Source organism: Saxophila tyrrhenica (assembly GCF_035928015.1).
Source record: "Saxophila tyrrhenica strain CCFEE 5935 chromosome Unknown scaffold_1, whole genome shotgun sequence".
NCBI lineage: Eukaryota > Fungi > Ascomycota > Dothideomycetes > Mycosphaerellales > Extremaceae > Saxophila > Saxophila tyrrhenica.
In genome coordinates, this window is record NW_027041733.1 from 1,267,548 (window position 1) to 1,287,684 (window position 20,137).

General features: G+C 56.5%; 8 protein-coding genes across 8 annotated transcripts; 4 read left to right on the top strand and 4 right to left on the bottom strand.

The window, feature by feature from the left end:
• Positions 1 to 196: 196 nt before the first annotated feature.
• On the top strand, positions 197 to 570 carry LTR77_000561 (uncharacterized protein; the record flags this gene model as incomplete). The annotated part of the gene is made up of 2 exons (XM_064797826.1): positions 197 to 247; positions 394 to 570. 2 exons carry the CDS (start codon positions 197 to 199, stop codon positions 568 to 570), a joined length of 228 nt encoding a protein of 75 aa, XP_064664060.1.
• Positions 571 to 972: 402 nt separating this feature from the next.
• On the bottom strand, positions 973 to 2,631 carry ERG5 (RNA polymerase C-22 sterol desaturase; the record flags this gene model as incomplete). The annotated part of the gene is made up of 3 exons (XM_064797827.1): positions 973 to 1,416; positions 1,472 to 2,475; positions 2,529 to 2,631. 3 exons carry the CDS (start codon positions 2,629 to 2,631, stop codon positions 973 to 975), a joined length of 1,551 nt encoding a protein of 516 aa, XP_064664061.1.
• A 1,766-nt stretch (positions 2,632 to 4,397) lies between these two features.
• Positions 4,398 to 6,980, top strand: CTK2 (RNA polymerase II C-terminal domain kinase beta subunit; the record flags this gene model as incomplete). Its single annotated transcript, XM_064797828.1, has 2 exons — positions 4,398 to 6,889; positions 6,917 to 6,980. 2 exons carry the CDS (start codon positions 4,398 to 4,400, stop codon positions 6,978 to 6,980), a joined length of 2,556 nt encoding a protein of 851 aa, XP_064664062.1.
• A 635-nt stretch (positions 6,981 to 7,615) lies between these two features.
• LTR77_000564 (uncharacterized protein) lies at positions 7,616 to 11,239 on the bottom strand (the record flags this gene model as incomplete). The annotated part of the gene is made up of 1 exon (XM_064797829.1): positions 7,616 to 11,239. The coding sequence occupies one exon, from the start codon at positions 11,237 to 11,239 to the stop codon at positions 7,616 to 7,618; it is 3,624 nt and encodes a 1,207-aa protein (XP_064664063.1).
• Positions 11,240 to 11,847: 608 nt separating this feature from the next.
• On the top strand, positions 11,848 to 12,870 carry LTR77_000565 (uncharacterized protein; the record flags this gene model as incomplete). Its single annotated transcript, XM_064797830.1, has 1 exon — positions 11,848 to 12,870. One exon carries the CDS (start codon positions 11,848 to 11,850, stop codon positions 12,868 to 12,870), a length of 1,023 nt encoding a protein of 340 aa, XP_064664064.1.
• A 402-nt stretch (positions 12,871 to 13,272) lies between these two features.
• LTR77_000566 (uncharacterized protein) lies at positions 13,273 to 14,159 on the top strand (the record flags this gene model as incomplete). The annotated part of the gene is made up of 4 exons (XM_064797831.1): positions 13,273 to 13,410; positions 13,463 to 13,567; positions 13,634 to 13,815; positions 13,883 to 14,159. 4 exons carry the CDS (start codon positions 13,273 to 13,275, stop codon positions 14,157 to 14,159), a joined length of 702 nt encoding a protein of 233 aa, XP_064664065.1.
• A 230-nt stretch (positions 14,160 to 14,389) lies between these two features.
• On the bottom strand, positions 14,390 to 15,589 carry LTR77_000567 (uncharacterized protein; the record flags this gene model as incomplete). The annotated part of the gene is made up of 1 exon (XM_064797832.1): positions 14,390 to 15,589. The coding sequence occupies one exon, from the start codon at positions 15,587 to 15,589 to the stop codon at positions 14,390 to 14,392; it is 1,200 nt and encodes a 399-aa protein (XP_064664066.1).
• A 276-nt stretch (positions 15,590 to 15,865) lies between these two features.
• LTR77_000568 (uncharacterized protein) lies at positions 15,866 to 18,851 on the bottom strand (the record flags this gene model as incomplete). The annotated part of the gene is made up of 2 exons (XM_064797833.1): positions 15,866 to 15,974; positions 16,006 to 18,851. 2 exons carry the CDS (start codon positions 18,849 to 18,851, stop codon positions 15,866 to 15,868), a joined length of 2,955 nt encoding a protein of 984 aa, XP_064664067.1.
• Between the last annotated feature and the right edge of the window lie 1,286 nt (positions 18,852 to 20,137).

The following is a 20,137-nucleotide window of genomic DNA, read 5'->3' on the forward strand; positions in this document are numbered from 1 at the left end:
GATCGGACATTCTTCTGACGGCATCCTCTCCCTAAATCCAAGCATAAAAGACGTCCTTCCGCGCGAGTGGTGCTGTTTCTTGATCAGACCAGACCAGACGAGACGAGATGAGACCAGACTAGACCAGATCCAAAAGACAAGACCAAGACGATCAACACTCAACCAACGACCAACAATCCGCAAACCCCCCTTCACCATGCCTAATCAAATGACCAAAGACGACTCCGCTCGCATCCAGAGCTCCGAAGTACGCCCTCTCCTCCATACCCCTCACCCTTCCCCTTTCCCCCAACCCTCAACGCCCCACTCCCTATAGCCGAACCCTCCATCCTACTCCCCTTCCCCCAGCACTCGATCATCCCGTCATCCACCCCACTGATCCACTGTCTGTAGGCCAAGTCCGGCAACGACACCGCCTTCGCCTCCTGCGCGCAATCCGCCGGCGAAAAAAATGCCAGTGCAAATGCAGCTGGAAATGCTTCCTCCCATCAGGGTTTGGGAAATGCTGCTGGAGCGGGGGTGGGAGAGAAGTCCGGTGGTGGCCCGGGTGGGAATCAGGCGAAGAAGTAGAGACTTCATGTGGCTAAGTAGTTGAGAGGTGAGAAGGGAGGGTTGGGGAGGGAATGCTGGGGAGGGGCGAACAGAGGGGAGGAGGTTGGGGGAAGGCATGTTATGTTATGCCGCTTACACTCGCTTTAGTTCCATTTGCTGATTAGAGAATGATAACCATGTGATCCACAAGTTGATATTTCCCTGTTCCGGGCCGATTTCCTCGTCTCGGGTCGTGTCAATGGCTGACGTAGGACACTGCTCCGAATGCTCGTGGCCTTGGGAAGAGAACCAACTTGTTTGAACTTGTGATTGAATACTGTCTACCCCTCACCCAAAAACCGAGGGGCATCTCTATCCCGCAAGCAATGCTATTTCCCCCAGGATCGCCAAATATACACCACGCTCGCCCCAAACCCCAACCTATGCCTTCTCCCCCCTCCTCGAAAAGCTAAGCAACAAATCATCCTTCGGGAAGATCGTCGCGAAAATCCGAATCTCCTCGCTCAAAGCCGTAACCTCATGCCGCCACTCAAACTCCGCACTCAACATATGCAGCATCAGCATCAAATTCAACACGGCATACTGCTGTCCGAGACAATAATGCGGTCCGGTTCCAAACACGAGCCAATTCTTGCCCTGCTCTTCGGCGGTGCCGGAGATCCATCGTTCGGGGTCAAAAGTGTCCGGGTCCGGGTACGCTTCTGGGTCGTGTAGGGAGAGCCAGGTTGAGGGGACGATCATGCTGCCTTTCGGCGCCGTGTAGTTGGCTTCGGGGATGTGGAAGGGTTTCTTCACGAGGTAGGGGATCATGAGCACGGGGGGCCGGTAGCGGAGGGTTTCTTTTACTACTGCGCGGGTGTATTCCTGGGCATTAATCGTTAGCACGGGGAGAAGTGTAGAATGGAGGTTTGGGACTCACCATGTTCTCCAGGTCTTCCAGCTTGACGCCCGCTTTGGGGTCAGGCCGGATGCGTGCTCCCTCTTCTCGTACTTTGGCCAGAACCTCAGGTCGATCTGCAGTGAGCTGTAACATCCAGCTGCATGCTGAGCTAGTCGCATCCTGGCTGGCGAAGAGGAACGTCATGACGGTCATGCTGATCTCGTAATCGGAGAACATCCTCAGCAGCTGCGTCGGCTTCTCCGACTGCGGCACCTGCTCGCCCTTCGCAATACGCTCCCGGTAGCGCTCCGATTCGAACATCTGCATCACCCAGCGATCCATGATACACTCGGGCTCAGCACCCTTCTGCCTCATCCGCACTTTCGCCTTTGCAGCACAAGCAGAGAACGCCTCGATCACTTGATCCGCCGCCTTCTTGCCATACCACGTCTTGGTGTACGGGATGATGATGGGGAAGTTGACCAGCTCCATTGCCGCGGTGATGTTGTAGTAGTCGTCGGCAATCTTCTTCACACCCTCCCTCGACATGTAATGCCCCACGAACGTCCGGCAAGAGGCCGCGCACATCAGCTCTCGCAGCTGGTACACAAACGGCTGTGGTGCTCCGTTCTTCGCCTTGGTCTGCTTGAGGAACTCCTCAAAGTACTCATCGTACACCTGCCTCTGGCCGGGAAGATACGATTCCAGCGCTTGCCTCGTGAACAAGCCATTGAGCCCCTTCCTGTACTCGACGTGCTCTTTCCCGTCCATGAAGACCCAGTTCTCCGGTCTCAGCAGCTTGTGCGCCACATCCACCACACACGGCTTCACATATGCCGGGCTGTTGAGGACTTTGCGGGACATGTCGCGGGTGGAGGAGATGATGACGAACTTGTGGAAGACGCTGACGCAGGAGAGGTCGCCAGAGACCCATTTGGCGTAGTAGCCGCTGAACTTCGGGTTGACGCTGTCGAGGAAGGGGCCGATGAAGGGGATTTTCCACGCGTCGCCGGCCAGGTTGCCTTTGTAGCGCCAGTAGGCGACTGGACGTTCAGTGTTAGCGAGATTCAACATGCTGGGTTGGAGGATGTCGTACTCTGATCATATGTCACTGCTACTGCGAGCAGAGTGAAGAGGATGCTGTAGATGCCCGTATTCTCTAACACTCTGCTCATGAAGCCTGTTTGTACGGAAGACATGGTGGCGTGGAGAGTGTCCGGAACGGATGTCTGTGAGACATTGAAAGCCTCCATTGGCGACGCCATCTTCGTCTGCTCTCAGGTCAAGTGCTCCTGCCTGTTCAGCGAAGAAGAGGCGGATGTTCTGAAGTCGGTCTCGGCTTTTTCTGTCCGCGAGCAGTCGCAATTGATGCAATTCAACGCTGGCTCAACGCAAGCAAGTCGCTCTCAAGTAAAGCAGAACATGCCGCCCGCACCCCAGGACTAAGTAGTCGTTGCAGGATCGAATGATGGCGGCGAAAGGGAGTGGCGGTCGAAGGTCATACACTTCAATGGCATCGTGCATCGTACATTTGCATCGTACCACAATTTTGTTCAACCTCGCTTGCACATTTCACATCTTCCGATTGGCTGAGCTTATTGGGCTCGCGGCAGGAACGATCCGGCAGGGTCCACGGCCAGGAACGATAAGCGCAGATCTCAGTTCAGGCACGTGCTGTCACATGAAAGATGACTGAAAAGGGAAGTAGCAAAAGTGAATGCCTCTCGCACCGCTAGGCTTGCAGACTACCTGTGCTATGGACGACTTAAGGATGCAAAGCCTCAGGGCCTCCTCTCGCTGCCGTTTACGGGCTGGACTGCCCGAAGGTCCTTCTATCTGCATTGCCTTTGCCATCTCGTTGCGGGCTTGCCGACTTCGAGGCCGGGCCCGGGGTGCGCGAAGACGGGGCGACGATGTGCAAAGACTGAACGATGGTGAGTCCCCTTCTATAGTAGCCACGAAGCAGCTGCTTCTGCTTCTGAGGGGAACCATGGGCAGTCTTCGAAGACCCAGCCTGAACGCAGGCCACTACAGCCGGTGCAAAGTTCCGATTAGGACGTGTCGAACGCGGAGAGCCAGAGCAAGAAGATTTTGACGCACTCGTCCTGAAGCATGCGGAGGAGTGTCTCTGCCGTTTCGACTCGCGTGGGGGCAGGCGGTTGCGGACGGCAGGCTTTTGGACCGGTTGTGCGGTGCGAAGGTCGAACGTGGTGTCGATGTCCCCGCGGACGGAGGAAGAATTCGATCGTGAGGCGGTCTGCTTTCAGCGCGTAAGCTCAGGCTGAAGGTGGGATGATGTTGTTGTCCGCTGAAGGACGCTCATCGCTCTGTCGTCGACCTTCTGACCCAAAGGAGTCGGTGATTGAATGCTTTTGGTCGGTTTCTCTCTTGTCGAGTTTGCGCTTGGTCATCTTGTAGGTCTGTCTGTGGAAGCTTTGCGGAGCTTTTCACAAACAATACCGTCTTGCTGAACGTGACGGATGTCTGCACGAGCAAAAAGACGCCAAGGGCGAAGCAGTAGTCGTCGATGTGGCATTGCGCCAGGTTGGCGAGGTGAGCTGCCAGCTTGCTCAGGTTGGCGTGGCGGAAAAAGTGGTCGGAAGGCAGGTTTTATAGTAAATCGATGCTATTGATATTCTCGAGGACAACCGGGGAGTTCTCTGAACAGGTGCTTCGAGCGAGGCCACTGCAGCGGATGTAGAGGTTTCGATGTGAGGTTCCTGCCCAAGAGAGGGAGAAGTCTAGATTAACGTCAGCGTCATGTGACGTCCATAAACAAAACCATCATCACATGCAAAGCCCCACCTGAAATTTTTCACAGCGAACACTCACGCAGTCCCTGAACGTGACCACCACCACTTCCCTTCCAACACGCCACAACAACAATCAGCACCGCAATCACGCAGTAAGTTGCTTCCCCCTTCGCTCTGTTCGTCGCAGTCAGGCAGCCAGGCAAGCAGGCAGCATGGTGTTCGTCCCCTGGGCCGACCACGGCATCTGCAAGTGGTCGATGCTCGGCCGCTGCAGGGCCGCTGAAGGTCACTGCCAATGGCGGCACCCAGAGAAGGAGGAGCGGTCGGCGCTGTGGGACCAGCATAAAGCCCAGCAGAAGGAAGATTGGGAGGTGAGAGGGATTCCACCGCCGGTGAATCCGCGGACGGATGGGAGGGCGGTGATGGTGGAGGATATCACGCGCGGGGCGGGGGTCGTGAAGTCTGCTCCGCCACCTCCTCCTCCGACTCGAGTTGCGACGCCTCCTTTTCCGCCTCCTCTTCTGCCGTTCGCGCTTCCGCACCCACCACCACCTCCACATCCGCCAGCAGCAGCACCTTCTCCGGCAGAGGAACAGTCCGCGGTGCCGTCTTTGGATCCTCGTTTGCGCCGCCAGGATTTGGGTGATCCTTCGCAGACCAGTCTGAGCGCACCAGCTTTCACCATCACAGACGCACCAGCACCAGCGCAACACAGGATGACCGGCAGTAAGAAGAGCTTCGAGCCGAAAAAGGGCGCGAACAAGGAGGCTCTGGGGAAAGCAAATGCAAACAATGAGCCACTGGGTAGACCGAATCGCCTTGCCAACCGCAGCGAGAGCAATGCCTCGACAGAAGAGACAGCAAAGCAACAGCACCAACCTCAAGCCTTCTCCAAGAACGAGAGTAATGGAAAAGCTGCTATCGACGACCTCACCAGCATGATTCGTGATTCTCCCTCAGAGAACGCCACGACCATCTGGAAGCGACCCGACACACCGCAGAAGATGGACATCTCCGACGTCAACAGCATTCCGGTGCGCAAAGGCGACTACTGGGAGCGCAAGAAGAAGCACGATGCAGAGATCGAAGCGAGGAAGAAGGAGATGAGGGAGAGTGAAGTGATGCCGCCTCCAGACTCAAGCTTGCTTGGCGCTCGGCAAAGCTCAGCCCAGCAAGAGCAGCCGACTTCAGTCCATCCGACTTCATCTACGAACAAATACGCAGGACCACACCAGAAGGACGCCATGGGCGCCGTCAAGAGGATGTCCAACGGCGAGGCAAAGCCTGTCGGTCCTCATCCATCCACCATCCGAGTCTCGGCGAGATACCTGTCGCATGCGGCGGTAGAAAAGCGACTACAGCCTCCAGCGCAGAATGGCGAGCTCGATTTACAGGAGCGTTCCGTGGCAGAGGCGCGCGAGGATAGCATGCGCTTGCAGGGTGTCACATGGCTCGATACCGTCCGGCGAGCACTCCAGCTACCGATCAGGACTTATAGCACGGCGTGCATGTACTACCACAAGTTCAGACTGGCGCATCCGGGAGTCTTGAACGGGATGGAGTACGGCAATGCCTGGGCAGATGCATGTGCGGCGAGTCTGTTGACAGCGTGCAAGGTGGAGGACACGTTGAAGAAGAGCAAAGACATCCTGGCGGCGGCCTACAATCTCAAGGCATCGACGCACGATCAGCTGGGATCCGACGATGCAGTCTTCGAAGCACCGAGCAGAGCAGTTATCGGACTGGAGCGCATGGTCTTGGAAGCAGGCGGGTTCGACTTCCGCAGCAAGAATCCGCACAAGCTTTTCCAAAAGATCACGCAAACCATGCCAGAAGGCGAAGACGGCGAGCGCAACAAAGTCGAGAAAGTAGGCTGGACAGTAATGACCGACCTCTTCCGCACCTTCGCCCCTCTCAAACAGACCGACGCCACCATGGCTCTCGCCGGTCTCGAACTAGCTGCCAACCTCGTCGCAACCTCCACCCCCGACAACACCTCCGCCATCCGCGACGCCCTCCGCGACTACGATATCACAAAATGGTCCACCACCCGCCCCGAAATCATGGAAACCCTCCTCGACCTTCTCGACCTCTACACCCAACACACCGCCAACACCATCCTCGGCACGCACTACTCCCTCGACGACTTCCTCCGCATCCGCCTTTCGTTCAACCGCGAATGCAACGAGCACAACATTCCCCGCCACACCACCGCGCCTACCACCGACCGCGGAACGAATGGCAGCACATTGCAGGTAGCCAACGGCCACCCGACCCCTGTCTCGCCCCCCCAACCCGGATCACAAATCCAGCCCACCCAACCAAACCAACCCCCTATCCCCGAGGGAGGCGGCACGCTCCGCTTCATGCTCAACCCCCAACTCGCCGCCGACGAAAAGACCGAAGTCCAAAAGTTCTTCGTCGAAGAATGGGAAGAATACGAAGAAGAGATCGAAGTCCCCATCCCACGCTCGGAATCGCGGAACCGTGGCGATAGCCACGGCCACCGCAGCGACCGGAGCGGCGGCAACAGCAGACGCGGCTCCGGCGACGTGCGGCTCGAGAGGCCTCCACCACCACCGCGCGCTTTAAACGAGAGGGACAGGGAGGGGGAGAGAGAGAGGTTAAGGGAGAGGGAGCGGGAGGTTGAGCGGGATAGGGCGAGGATGCGGGATAGGGAGAGGAGGTTCGAGGGGCCCGGAAGGTACGACGATCGGAGGTATGATGATAGGAGAGGGGGGAGGTATGAGGGTGGGAGGGACAGACGGTTTGACGAGGGGAGGAGGCGGCCATGAGGCGTGGTGGTGGCGAGGAAGTGGAAGTGTTGCAGGACACGAGGGTGGGAAAGGTTTGGGGGTGACTGAATTGCATCGTCGAAAGAGGACGATGATACTGCGGCAGCGAGCAGTGCGAGGGCACGCCCTCCGGAGAGCCTGTTGGTGAAGATATCTCCACGGAACGGATGATCGATCTTTCCACAGCAGCGATCTGCCAGGACAGCCGGCGCTGTGCGTAGCAGTGTAGCTATCAGCAAGGACCAGCCTTGGATGCAATGGAACTATAACACGCTGGAAGTCAGAGTAGTCTCAAGGTGTTGTCATCTGCTAAGCAAAGCTACTCTAACACCCCCCCCTGTCCGTCAGAAGATAGCAGTAGAAGCCATGCCATCGCAACCCCAGCGCCATCGCTACGCCCGCTGCCGTGCAAGACACAAGAGCCGCCGAAATGCAATCATTCGCTCTTCGCGCTGTCGTGAATCACTTTGTAGTATCCCATGCTTCGATGTCCCATGCTGTGGTATTCCCCGCCCCCTGCAAAACGCCATTACTCTCTCGCTGATCATGCTTCCATCACATAACAACACATACTCGCGCAAACCCCCCCATCCTCACCTCCTCCCAGCCTCGCCACCTCACTCTCCGCACTCCCTCTACAACCGCCCCCCACCCCCTTCCGGGACTCCATAAGCCATCTCCCGAAACCCCTCGGGAACCTTCCACCCATGCGTCTGACAAGCCCTCACATACCCATCCGCCGCCTCGCCCGTCCCATAGCTCCCTCTCCCCGCATGAACATCCAACCTTGCGAAAGGCTCACTCGCGATCGCCAGCCGGATCTGCATCAGCACCGACTCCATCGAACTCACAGAAGACCATCCGGTGTTAGTGAGGAGTTCCATGCACATCGCTCCTCCGAGGACAATATGTCCGCCGCCGCCCTGGTTGAAGCCAAGGAAGCGGGGCGTGATGACGCGTACGTAGGGCGGGGAGAAGGGGAAGTCCTTGTTGAAGCGCACTTCCATCACCACGCTTTTTACGCCTTGCTTCGCCATGTCTACTGCTAGTGGTAATTTCTTGCCTTTGATTTCGAAGGTGTGGAACGAGTGCAGTTCGACGATCCACTGGTACGCATTCTCGATCTTCGCGACGTCGATGGACCACCCGAGGTCTGCGAGGGGCGTGGCGTCTTGCACGCGGGCGCAGGATTGGAGTTCTTTCATCAGGCGTTTCGTGGTGTGGGAGGTGGCGTATGTGGGGAGGGGCATGAGGGGGAGGGTGGAGAAGTCGAGTTGGCCGGGGATGTAGTCTGTTGGTGGACCGAGGAGCTTGGCCGGTGTGGGTGGTGGGGAGGGCTCGGTGGGAGGGAGGGGGTCTTCGCCGAATAGGGCTCCGGTGTCGCTGGCTGTGGTCATGATGCTGTCCGTATCGTCGTCGTCGTCGATCGGGATTGGTTGGTCGCGATAGCCACCAAGCGCTTTCAGCTTCTTCAACGGGCTCGGGTTGTGCGGTGAAGGAGGCCTACGCTCGTTCCGGATCATTCTGTGCGTCTTGATGGCTGCGGCGGGGATCACCACAGACCCACTTGTGCCCGTAGGAATGCGACTAGCATCCTGGGTGAGTGCGTTCTGCGGTGGCGTATCGTTGCCGATCTGGACAGTGTCTTGCGCTGGCTTGCAAGAGACGAAGAGGTAGCGTGTCTGGATCCAGTCGAGCTGGGCAACCACGTAATACGGCTTGCTGCTGACGAACTCGGCAGGCGCGTTGACGATCTCGTTTAATGCGAGCGCTGACGAGATGCGCAGGACGCTGGAGCCCCATGTTCCCTTGGGGACGTCGCCGTTCACGCCTATGCCCATTCCACCCATCGAAGCATAGCCTGAAGAAGTGGTCGCATCCAAAGCGTGGTACACACCATGACCGTAAGCTCTCCCATGATCGGTGTTTTTGAAGTGCAAACCCTCACGAATGATCATGTGCCAGTTGTGCAGCGGACTGCCATGCCACGCAAAAATGGTCGGGACCGCAAGGTTCAGCCGATTTGTCGTCTTGCGCGCCTCGTTGAGGAAGCGTTGCTCCTTGTCAGGTGCCCCCATCGCAAAGCGGAACTGCATGTGATTCGCCATCCCGGACAACCTCTCCTCCTTCTTTAAAGCCGAGGAGGCGTCATTGTCGCCATCAACTTGAATGATGCAGGCTCGATTGCTCGCGATGACCCAGCGAAGCAAGCTGAGAGCAGCTGGCGAGATACGCTCAACCCAGTTCTTGAGGTCTGCAGGCTGGTTCTTGGTCAGATACTCTTGAATCGTCTTGACATCTGGAAGTGTGTCGAGCAGTCGACAAATCGCGGAGCTCTTGTCGCTGACTGTCATGCTCTTGAAGTCTTGATCGTAGACCGTGAAGCTTGCTTCTTCCCACTTGGACGTAGCTGCTGGCGAGGCGGGCTTCTTTGTGGTTTGATCGGACACGCCGTTCGTTGATGCATGTGGGCTTGCGCTGATGTTGTTACCGCCTAGATTGAGGACGACCGGCTTAGAGATCGTAATGGTAGGGAAGAAGCTCGTCTCATCAACGCGACAATGCAGCTCCGCCTCTTGCAACGAAACCTGATTGGACATCTTCAGGACAATCCAGTCGCCGCGTTTGACCGGGCAGCGCTCAGGCTTGTTGTGGAAGATGAGCTCCAGCCGATCACGATCGAACCCAACATGAAACCCAGCGACAGGCGAGGTCACGGAAGCTACTGTCTGCGGCTGTGTGCCATACATGTAGCGGCCGTGGTAAGGCTCAAGTACGGCACAGGCTGGGTCGCTGGGAGGGACCGCGAGGGACAGGCCGTCGGGATATTCCTTGAGCTTGCACGCCACCGCACTCTTGTAGCAGAATGAGATCAAGAGGTCGACGACGTATGGCTGGGCGAGGATCTCGTGCTCGATGCTCGGTCCAAAGCCGAGAGTCATGTACTGGTACAAGCACAACTCGGACTCGCAAACGTATGGTTTGATGGCTTCTAGCTCTGTGTTCATCTTCTTGTGACACACCAAACAGAACTCTGTGCAGCGGACGAAGTGGCGCAACAAGAACTGCATGGCGAGCAAAGGGAATGAGAAGGTCGTCCGCCCACGATCAGCAAGGTGGTCTGCATGCATGATCTGGGGAAGAGCTGGGTTGACGGGGTCCGGCTCGAAGCATCGATCTGGAACGGCCTGTTCGACGTTTGATCCGGTGCTGGATACGTTGCTGTAATGCTCCTCGGCGCCGCTCCAGCTCATGCCGGCGCTACGGAACCGTAAGAGTGTGGCGAGCCGCTCCTGTAGTAGCCCGTTCAGTGGCTTGGAGATGAAGGTCTCCTTGATCGAGCTCTCTGCAACTTCTTCTTCTGGCTTTGGAAGGTCGCTGGTGAACAGACTGTCGCGAGCGTTCTTCTTGATGATGGTGAAAGCCTTGATGGCCTCCTGCAGCGTAGGCTTGTACGACTTGCCAGCACACACGCGAATGCCAATATTCGATTGAAGGCGGATGCTGTCGAAGCCTTGCAGCTCTTCGTTGGTCTTGTAGCCGTTCGGGAATTGCAAGATCAGGATGAGGTAGTCTGAAGCAGTGACTTGCCACGCTTCCATGGCTTCCTCCGAGATTCCGAGCTTCGAGATGCGGATGGAGAGAGTGACGAAGGCGTTGAAGCCGTCGAGTGCATGACCGAGAATACCAACCTTGAATCCAGCCTCCTTTGCTAAGCGGAGATCGGATCTGAGACGCGCACGGAACGCCCTGTCCGCTGGCTTCATGCTGGCACCAGAGGAGGATTTGGCGCCTGACATAGTCTCTGTAGTACCGTTCTGGAAGGCTTCGTGGTCACTGTCGTAAATGTCATCATCATCAAAATCGTTCTCCTCCTCTGACTGGTCTTCATAGTCCAGCTGCGACTCTGGCATCTCAGTGTCGCCGTCAGGATCCGCCGAGAGCTTCTCCAGCGTGACAGAGACGATGTCGAGGAGCTCGAAGACCGTCTTGCCGTTGGTGCGCCGCACATTCTGGAGAGCTTTCGCGATGTGAGGTGGTGCATCTTCGCCACTGAAGATCATGTATTCGTGGGATTTGGGGTAGTCGCTGAGCTCGGGTATGAGAGCGGTGACTTTGATGGCGCTTGAAGGGTCGCCGTTGGAGAAGAGGAACTCGAACTGGCCGTCGTCCTCACCTGTCTGAAGGTCATGTATGCCAGCGGGGAGGAGGTCTGACTGCGCCTGTTGAAGGTCCGCAACGTACTGGCGGCGAGGCATGCTGTGTGTAGTGTGCCGCCGGTGGCCGCTGGTGATGTATGTTTAAGTGAGAACAAGGCGGAGCGAGCTGGTGCTGCTGCGAAGGTTGCAGCTGTGTATGAGGTGAGGTTGCTTCACCGGTGTAAGGCTGCGAGATCAGTAAGGAAGGCGGTGGTGCTGCCGGGTGAAATAAGGGCTGGAGAAAAGCGGGTTGCTGCCTTAGACGAATACGCCAGTCCACGTGAAGGTGCAGGTAATGAGTGAATGGAAGTCTGGGTGTGGCGCTGGCATGAAGGATCGGTAGCACAGAGGTCAAGGTGCCTCCTCTTATGTGCTGGCGGCCTCCTTCACTCGAGGAACGTGTCGCGCTGCTTTCTGCCACCTACCACCACTCTTGAACTATCAACGAAAGTCACGACACCAAGAACGTCTTTCTGAGAGGCGAAGCAATGCAGACGATCGAGTGACTTCTCACCGTGTCATGATCTTGGTCTGGGTGCAGGCAGCAAGGTCACTTTGAGCCTTTGAATCGCCGTCCCTCTGATTGGCTGACCAATCTACTAGCGCGAATGGAGACATTGAGACGACAGGTCGTTTGAACAGCATGCAGAAAGAGACGCATATACGCAATGGCAGTCACTCTGACAGTCCCAAGTACAGAAGCGAGGTCCTCCCACGTCTCCGACAGCACCGTTCAGCCATTTCTGCAGCCAGACTTCGATCCAGTTGACTACCTGAACAACACTTTACCCGCGCTATCAACCTCATCCATATCGAGGAATACTTCAACGGCCACACGCGCAGTCCCACTACCCGAACTTTCCTCGCAGATCCAAGGCCTGCTCACGAGGCTGAACGCTCAGACAACGCGTCTATCGAATGCCCTCACACAGTTGACCGATGAGATACTACGGAGCGGAGGGAGACTGGCGTACGAAGTCGAGGTGTTGCGGGGAGAAACGATAGGCTTGACAGACTCGCTGGACAACGGGCTGAAGAAGGATATAGAGGTCTTTACCAAGACCCATGCTGAGGACAATGCCGCCGAAACTGGCGAAGTGGATGGGGACACTGCTGTAACTGCACAGACCGGCCAGGATGCGGAGCCAGAATATCTAACCCAGCTCAAGACTTTGACAGCAGTCCGAGAAAGACTCGACTCCGTCATCAAAATCTTCGGCGAAGCAATGCAGTGGCCTCTAGCGCCTTCAGACCTCTCCTTGACCTCCTCCCTGATCTCTGTTTCTGCACCCGACTCTGGCGATGACTCTCGAAGCCGAGAAGAGAAAGGCAAAGCTTACGTCGAAAAGCTGCGTACCGAAATCAACGACCTCTTAGGCCCAGGCAACAATGCAGAAGGTCTTGAAACAGCTTCAGCACGGATAGACGAGCTCAGACAGCTGGCGGAGGTGTGGAAGGGCACTGCAGAAGAAAAGGCTCGCCTGAAGCTGGTGGAAAGTTTACAGAAGCCGGTCGAGGAGAGGCAGAAGGCGCTTGGTCAGGCTGCTGGGAGTAGGAAACCTAATCCGTCGCCTTCGAGAGGTATGGACTATCGGTATGGCAATCCGGACTCTTCACGTGCCGGAAGCGAGGGTGGGTATGGTTTCTTGCAGAATCTGCGGAATTTGAAGAATGATATGTATCTTGATTGAGACGCAAAGAGACGACACGTCTACCACAGCCCAGTGGTCAAAGAGCCGTCACGCCATGCCAGGACGGGCGGCGAGCAGTGTTCGACCTTCCAGCTCTGCCACCATGTGAGAACGATATACTGAAACTCACACACGCTACTGCTGCTGCTGTACAGGTATCCAACGGAGGAAGTAGAAGCTGATTGGCCGCTTGATGTGAGGTTGGTTCGAAATCCGTCACATGACCCTTGTGTAACTAGTTAATCTTCACATGCGGATGTTTTCCAGTGACGACATCACGTAAGTTTCAAATTACTCATACTTCTGAAACAATACGTCCATCACACTCAACATAACTATTCACTCGTCCTCAACCTCGGCACACAATTCACACCGCCATTTGACATCGAAAACTCCTCCATCATGGACGAAGCCGAGCAGCTCTACACACCCCAGTCAAACCCACACCCGACGGAGATGGCGCAGACTCAAGACAGCCCGATAGCCGGTGTTGTGATGGGACCACCAGCTACGCCAGCCACGCCGAAGACTGCTGCGAAGGTCAGTTAACCACTGCACGACTACCTACAAAAGCTAAACCACAACCCACCAGAAGCGCAAGACCCTAGCCGCCGCCGCCTCCGACGATAGCTACGAAGCCGACGTCGCCACCCCAGCTAAGAAGGCCAAAGGCACCCCCAAGCCGCGCCAGCGCAAGGTAAGCCTCTCCCCTTCCATCTTTGTCGCACGTCACATGTCCACACTTACTGACATGGTTTGACAGGCCCCGACCAAAGCCCCGAACAAGTCCAAAGCCCTCGCCACCAGCTACGACCTCTGCGAAGAGCACGACAAAATGCTCATCGACATGCGCGACAGCGGGGCCTCCTGGACCGACATCCGCAAGGCCTGGGAGGAGAAGGTCGGGGACGCCACCGCTTACTCTACCCTGCCGAACCGCTATTCGTATGCGCCCTTTCCCCCTTCCTTCCCCACCACATCCACTAACTTCAGTCCTGTTCTTGGTGATCAGGCGTCTCAAGTCCAACTTCGTCGTCATCCGCGAGTCGGACAACCCCAAGCTCATTGAAGCCAAGCAGGAGGTCGAAGCGGAGTTTGAGCGCGAGAAGTGGGGCCAGATTGCCGAGAGGATGGTGAGCAAGGGCGCGGAGCGGTATAAGGGGGATGCGTTGAATAGGCAGTATAAGAAGTTGATGGTGTTTGCGCAGGAGATGTTTAAGGCGAAGGAGGGGGTGGAGGGGGAGGCTGGTGGTGAGGGGGAGGGGGAGGGGATGGATGAGGGGGCTTGAAGCGTTCTCTGCGGGACGCTGAGGGGAGATTGAAGATGTCGTCATGCTGTGAGTGAGTTGCGGAACGATGTCATGGATGTGAGAAGCCAGGAAAGACGTTGCACTGAAAGCGGACGATGCGAGTACGGCAAATGCCTGGATCCTTGCAGACGACTTCAAGCTACGGATGCTTGTGTATCGAAACGACAGTCCAGGCCATCCTCACTTCCGTCCGCATCCATAATGGTCCCTCACCTCCCGATCCAACGAAAAATCATACACCGCCTGAAGCACATACCCCCCTCCCCCGGCCCAAACACCTGCCTCCCCTCCCTTCCCCACCCCGGATGATTAATCCCATCGATCCAATCCTCCACCTCGAGCACCACACACCCATACTTCTGCACCGTCCGTGGCCTCTCAGCATCCTCAAAGAACCCCTGCGTCTCCATGAGCGGAAACGTCCCGTTCATGTTATTGCAAGAATACACCTGCAGCGCCTGCTGGTTCGTGTACACGTCCATCTGGCAGCCAGACCAGGGACTCTTCAACGTCGCGACAGCCCTCTCTCGCCAGTTGCCGTCGTCGCAGCCTACTGAGCCGGAGAAGATGAAGCAGGTATCGTACCCCTTACACCCAGTCCCACACGCCCCTTCCAACCCATCAGATCCAAGATCCTGCCCGATCTGCTTAGGCGCCGACCAAAAGTCAAACACCCCTCCCTCCTCATTCTGAAGGATCTCCCCAGTCGGAACCAAAATCCCATCCACCCCCACCCTCCGCCCTGCCCACGACATCCGCAACTCATGCTCCCCGACCAAACCTGCCGACCCCGTGTTCCGCCACCCGTCTAAATTCCAGTACGTATGCGACGTCAGCATCACCGGGGTCTTGACCTCCGTTGCGCGGGCGGTCATGCGGATGTGCCATTGATGTGGCGTTAAGCGGTACGTGACTTCCGCGACGACTTCGCCGGGGAAACCTTCTTTGCTGTCTGGGTCGACGAGGGAGAAGGTGATGGAGTCGGTGGTGTGGGAGACGACGTCCCAGATCCGCCAATCCCACCCCTCTCCTCCGCCGTGCAGAGTGTCGAGGCCCCTGTTATGATTGAGGTCCGTATGGAACGTCTCGCCATCGATGGAGAAGGTGCCGTTACGGATCCTATTGGCGTACCGCCAAGGCACGCCGGTGAGATGCGGATGCCAGGCGCTGCGGGAGTAAGTGGAGGCGTTGTCGAAGCCGAGGACGACGTCGAGAGTGGTGTTGTGTGCGGAGGGGAGGTAGAGGTTTGTGAGGGAGGCGCCGTAGGGGATGAAGGAGGCTGTGATTCCGGGGGCGGAGAGTGTGTATTCGCCGTCTGGACATGGTGATGGGGCTGGGGTGCGTTGTGCAGCTTGGGCTGTGGCGAGAAAGAGGAGGGGAGCAGCGGATGGTTTGGTGAGCAACAGCATGGTGTTGTGAAAGACTGGTTTAAGCGGCGGAATTGGGCTCAAGTTCACTTGAGTGATTGACGACAGCAGGAGTTGAATCTTGGAGGCTAGATGTACCTCTCTTTCGTACATGTACATGTGCCTTGCATCGAGCTGTTGTGTAAGCTGCACACGGTGTAACGTTGACGGAGAGGAAGAAGCACCTTGCTGGAGGGGACTGGCTGTCACGAATGAGGGAGGCAAGCTGAGTTGACAGCTTTTCATGACTGTGTATTCATCTGCACATCGGACAGCTACCTAGATTTTGTGCTTCAGCTCAAACAGACCAAGTGATCGCACAAGAGTGGAGAGTGACGGTGTCCCCTGTACTGTAACCAACCTCGCCTTCCCCAGCTCCCACACAACCCTAAGTATAACTCCTCATAGCATCCACATACCCAGTACCACCCCGCAAATCGCGGTCGAACGACTCCGCAACTGCAATGACACGCTTAATATGCTCCAGCGTCAAACTCTCCCCCTCATTCAACGCCAGCGCCTGCGCCGTGCGGACCAAATTCTTGATCTGCCGACCATTCAGCTGGTTCCTGCTCAAGATATCAATCTGCTCGTCCGTGATATGCGCCACCTCCATCCCTTCCACTTTCCGCACCAGGTCCAGGAACATCCGCCACACGGCCTTCTTCGCTTTGTGCGTGAGCTCGCCGTAACGCAGCGCGACGTGGATTCGGGACTGGAAGGCGTCGTCAAACGTCTCGACGCGGTTGGTGGTGAGGAAGAGGATGCCCTGGAAGTACTCCAGCAGGCGGAGGAAGATGGAGACGAGAGCGTTGCGGTGGATGTCGTGGACTTCGCGCTTCTCGAGGAAGACGTCCGCTTCGTCGAGCAGAAGGACAGCGCCCCAGGTATGGGCGATGTCGAGGATTTGTTGGAGCTGGTGTTCGAGGCGGCCGGGGTCGGTGCCGAGCTCGCCGGCGGAGACCATGTAGAGCGGGCATTTGAGGAGCTCACTGATGCCTTCGGCGGTGAGAGTCTTGCCGGTGCCAGGAGGACCGTGGAGGACGGCGACGAGGCCTTTGCCTTTGCCTACGACAACATCGTCGATGGTCTTCGCGCCGTGAGACTTATGCGATTCAACGAGTGCCCGGACTATGGACTTCTGGTTGGGAGGCAAAACGAGAGATTCGAAAGCATTCTCGTTGTAGGTGATGTCGTGCACGCCGGAGATGGTGAATTCCAGCCAAAGCTTCTCGCCGAAAGCAAAGCCAAGGATCACCGGCGATGTCAACAGAAGCTCATCTTCCGTAAAGGTGTGCTTGCGGGCATCGGCGGTTTCGGCCAGCTTGTCGACGTGCTGCTGAGGGATAGGGTCGCCGTCGGCATCGACCTCCACTCTCACGAAGACGGTGTCTCCGCGTGAGTTCTCAGACCACTTGTACTTGTACTTTGGCTTGTCGTCGCCATCGAGAGACTTCTGCAGCTCCCTTCGATCGCTCGTCGCCGCCGCCTCGTCATCGGAGTCCGAGCCGCAGCAGCAGTCGTCGTCCGAACCATCGCTGTCCATGTTGAAGAGGTCATCGTCGTCGTTCTTCGGCTTGATCCACGAGATGGGGTAGTTGGGGTTGACACGTCGGAACGTTGCAGGATCCAGCATGACACGGCCGTTGACGTTGATCTTCAGCACCTGCTTCTTCTTCTTGTGAAACGCCATGCCCTTGTGGAATTTGTAGTGCATGCCCTCCATGCCGACAAACTTCTCACCTCGCGCAATGATCTGCTTCTTGACCGCCTCAGGCTCGGCATGATACTTCAGAGGGTAGGTAGCGAGACTCGAGATCCTGCGCGGGCCCTTGAAGGCTTCAACGTCGACCTCAAAGTCACCGTACCCAAAGCCCTTGCCATCATACTCCAAGTAGCGCCCCTCAATGCAGTACCACTCACCCCGCGTCATGGAGGCGCACTTGTTCGCATATTCTACCTTGAAGCATCGCGGCTCCTCCCAGCTGCCGTAGCAGGAAGTCACCGCGACCTCATTGGGCTTGTACAAAGCCCAGAGCAAGTCGAAAGTGATGTTGCCGGCTTTGAGCAACGGGTACAGCGTCTTCTTGATGTCCGCGTAGTCCTCGTCGAGGTACCGGACGAAGATCTTCAGAAGTTGCCGGGACTGCTCGAGCTTCTTCGCGACCTTCCGCTTCTTCTCCGCCTTGACCTTCGCCTTCACGGTCTTCTTGTAGTGCGTGCGAAGCTCCTCAAGGTACAGGAAGAGGATATTCGGATCGACGGTGGGCTCTTCGGCCTCCAGGCTGACGCTCTTGCAGTCCTTCAGCACGTCCCACAACGCGCTACGCAGCAGCTTCGACTTGATGTCCACGACAGTATCGCGGTACTTGTTTTCCCAATCGAACGTCCTCCGCACAAGAAATGCATAGTCAGCAAACTCAGACTCATCCTCCTCCGCCGACTCCTTCATCTTGAACTGATGCAGGTTCGTATCCCACAGCTGGTCGACCCGCTTGAATTTCGTCGAGAAGCTGCCCTTGCCGGGCTTTGACTTGCTCTTAGGTGTCTTTGCCTTGGCCTTCTTAGCTTTCTGCTTGCCTCCACCAAGCATCTGGCGCTTCAGCGCAGCCAGCTGCTGCTCCAGCAATGACACCTTCAGAGCCGAGTCCGACGCCCCTCCAGATAGCGGATCAAGCTCGTCCTCCGCTGACTCTACGTCCTCCTCCTCTTCATATTCAATCTCGCTCTCGGTGTCACTGTCCTCGACGATCTTCTTGCTCTTCCTGCGACCTTTCTTGCCTTTGCCCTTGTTGGCTGACGTTGACCGACGCTTCTTGGGCGTCTCCTCCTCTGAGCTTGAGTCTGAGTCCGAAGAGTCCTCTGAACTGTCGTCACTCGAATCAGAAGCCACAGACTTGTCGCTCTTGGACTTCTTCTTGCTCTTCTTCGCCTGCCCATCTTCATCATGGTCGTGCTTCTTGCATTTGCCCTTCTTCTTGCACGTTAGCTTCGCGTCGCTAGATTTAGGCTTCGTCTCGGTGGTAGCCGTAGGCTCTTCGCGTTCCTGCCTGTCTGAAGGCGCGGAATCTTGGTTTGCTGGCTTGTCGTCCATGGTGTCTTTGTGTTCGGAGCTCAGGTGTGCAAATTGAACGCTGGCACGGTGCTGAGTGGATGAGGATGTTGAGGACGGAGTAGACAACGCAGAGTCTCCGCTCGTACTCGAAGACTGTGTTTGAGGTTGCTGCGGTTCTGAATAGAAGCTGCTGGACTGTTGATTGCTCATGCTGCAGCAAGCATATGTCACACGCACCAGTGAACGACGTCTCAGGCAACGGCACGTGGAGACAGATGTTCTTCAAGGAATGAGACAGACTGATGGTGGTACAGAACACGAAAGATGTCTTAAGAGGAATGGGAAATGAGAGATGTGTGCGTGGTTAAGTAGACCTGTTCAACGCGGTGACTCGACCTACCTCGAGGCTGATGTGCCTGCTACCTTAGCTTGCATAGAGGTCGTGTCTGCCTGCCTGCCAGCAGCGCGTATGCATCTTCCACATTAGCTCGCAGCTGCATGTGCATGAGGGCGTCTCCTGCCAGGCTAGAGCATGCGTGGGGCAGGCACAGCTGGGGTGGCGCAGGTTCGTATGGGTCACCGCTGCCCTGGTCAAACTGTACATCGTCCTGAAGATGTGTCATGTGGTGCAGGTAATGCCGGTGAGTGCAGTCCTTTGAACTAGATTCATTCACCGGTGAGGTTGTGGCAAGCCAATCGGTGGCTGGAGTTGGAGTGCAGGATTTCCAGCCAGGCCATCACTCGCGTCTCCAGGCGTACAAGATCGCGAGAAGGTATCGAAAAGGAGAAGGAGTGTCCGAAAGTGACACCGCTGCAAGGGCGATCGTATACTCTCAGCGGCGACTGTCTTGTTTGTATGTACGAGACGATAGTCGAGACAGGTGAAGTCAAGGAGGTGAAGTTGAAGACGAGACGGAATGACACAATGTCTGTGCGCCTAGAGTATCAAACATTTCTTGAGTCTACCATATCTCTCCAAAACTCTCTTGACTCTCTACTCAATGCTCGAAGTGGATGGCACTCCTTGGAAGACCAAACAGCAGACTCAAGCGCAAGCTCATCGTCAGTCAGATGTTTTAACATCTTGACGCCGAATGTGGACGACACGGGCCTCTTACCAACCCTGATATTGCACTATCGTGTTGTCTGGACGTTGCACAACGCACGCATCTTTGCACTGTATTAGTAGGCAGTCGAACGACGATGAGCGAGAGCCTCGTGGCATATATGTACATACAGAAAACTTCCAAGCATCGAAACTGAGCTTCTGTGCTGGAGTCGGATCCCCGTCATTTGGCGTGGTCTCGACCACCGGTAGGGCTTAATCTGTTGTGAAGGCACTCCAAGCGGTTTAAAAGAAGCACTCAGAGAAGATTGGAATCTGGTGGCGGCTTTGCATGTCCGCACGCATTGCTCCTGGATCGGCGCATATACCGGGGACTGGAAGCAAGTCAAAACGCCTGTGGTCCCTACTAACCCAGTCTTTGGTTGATCGC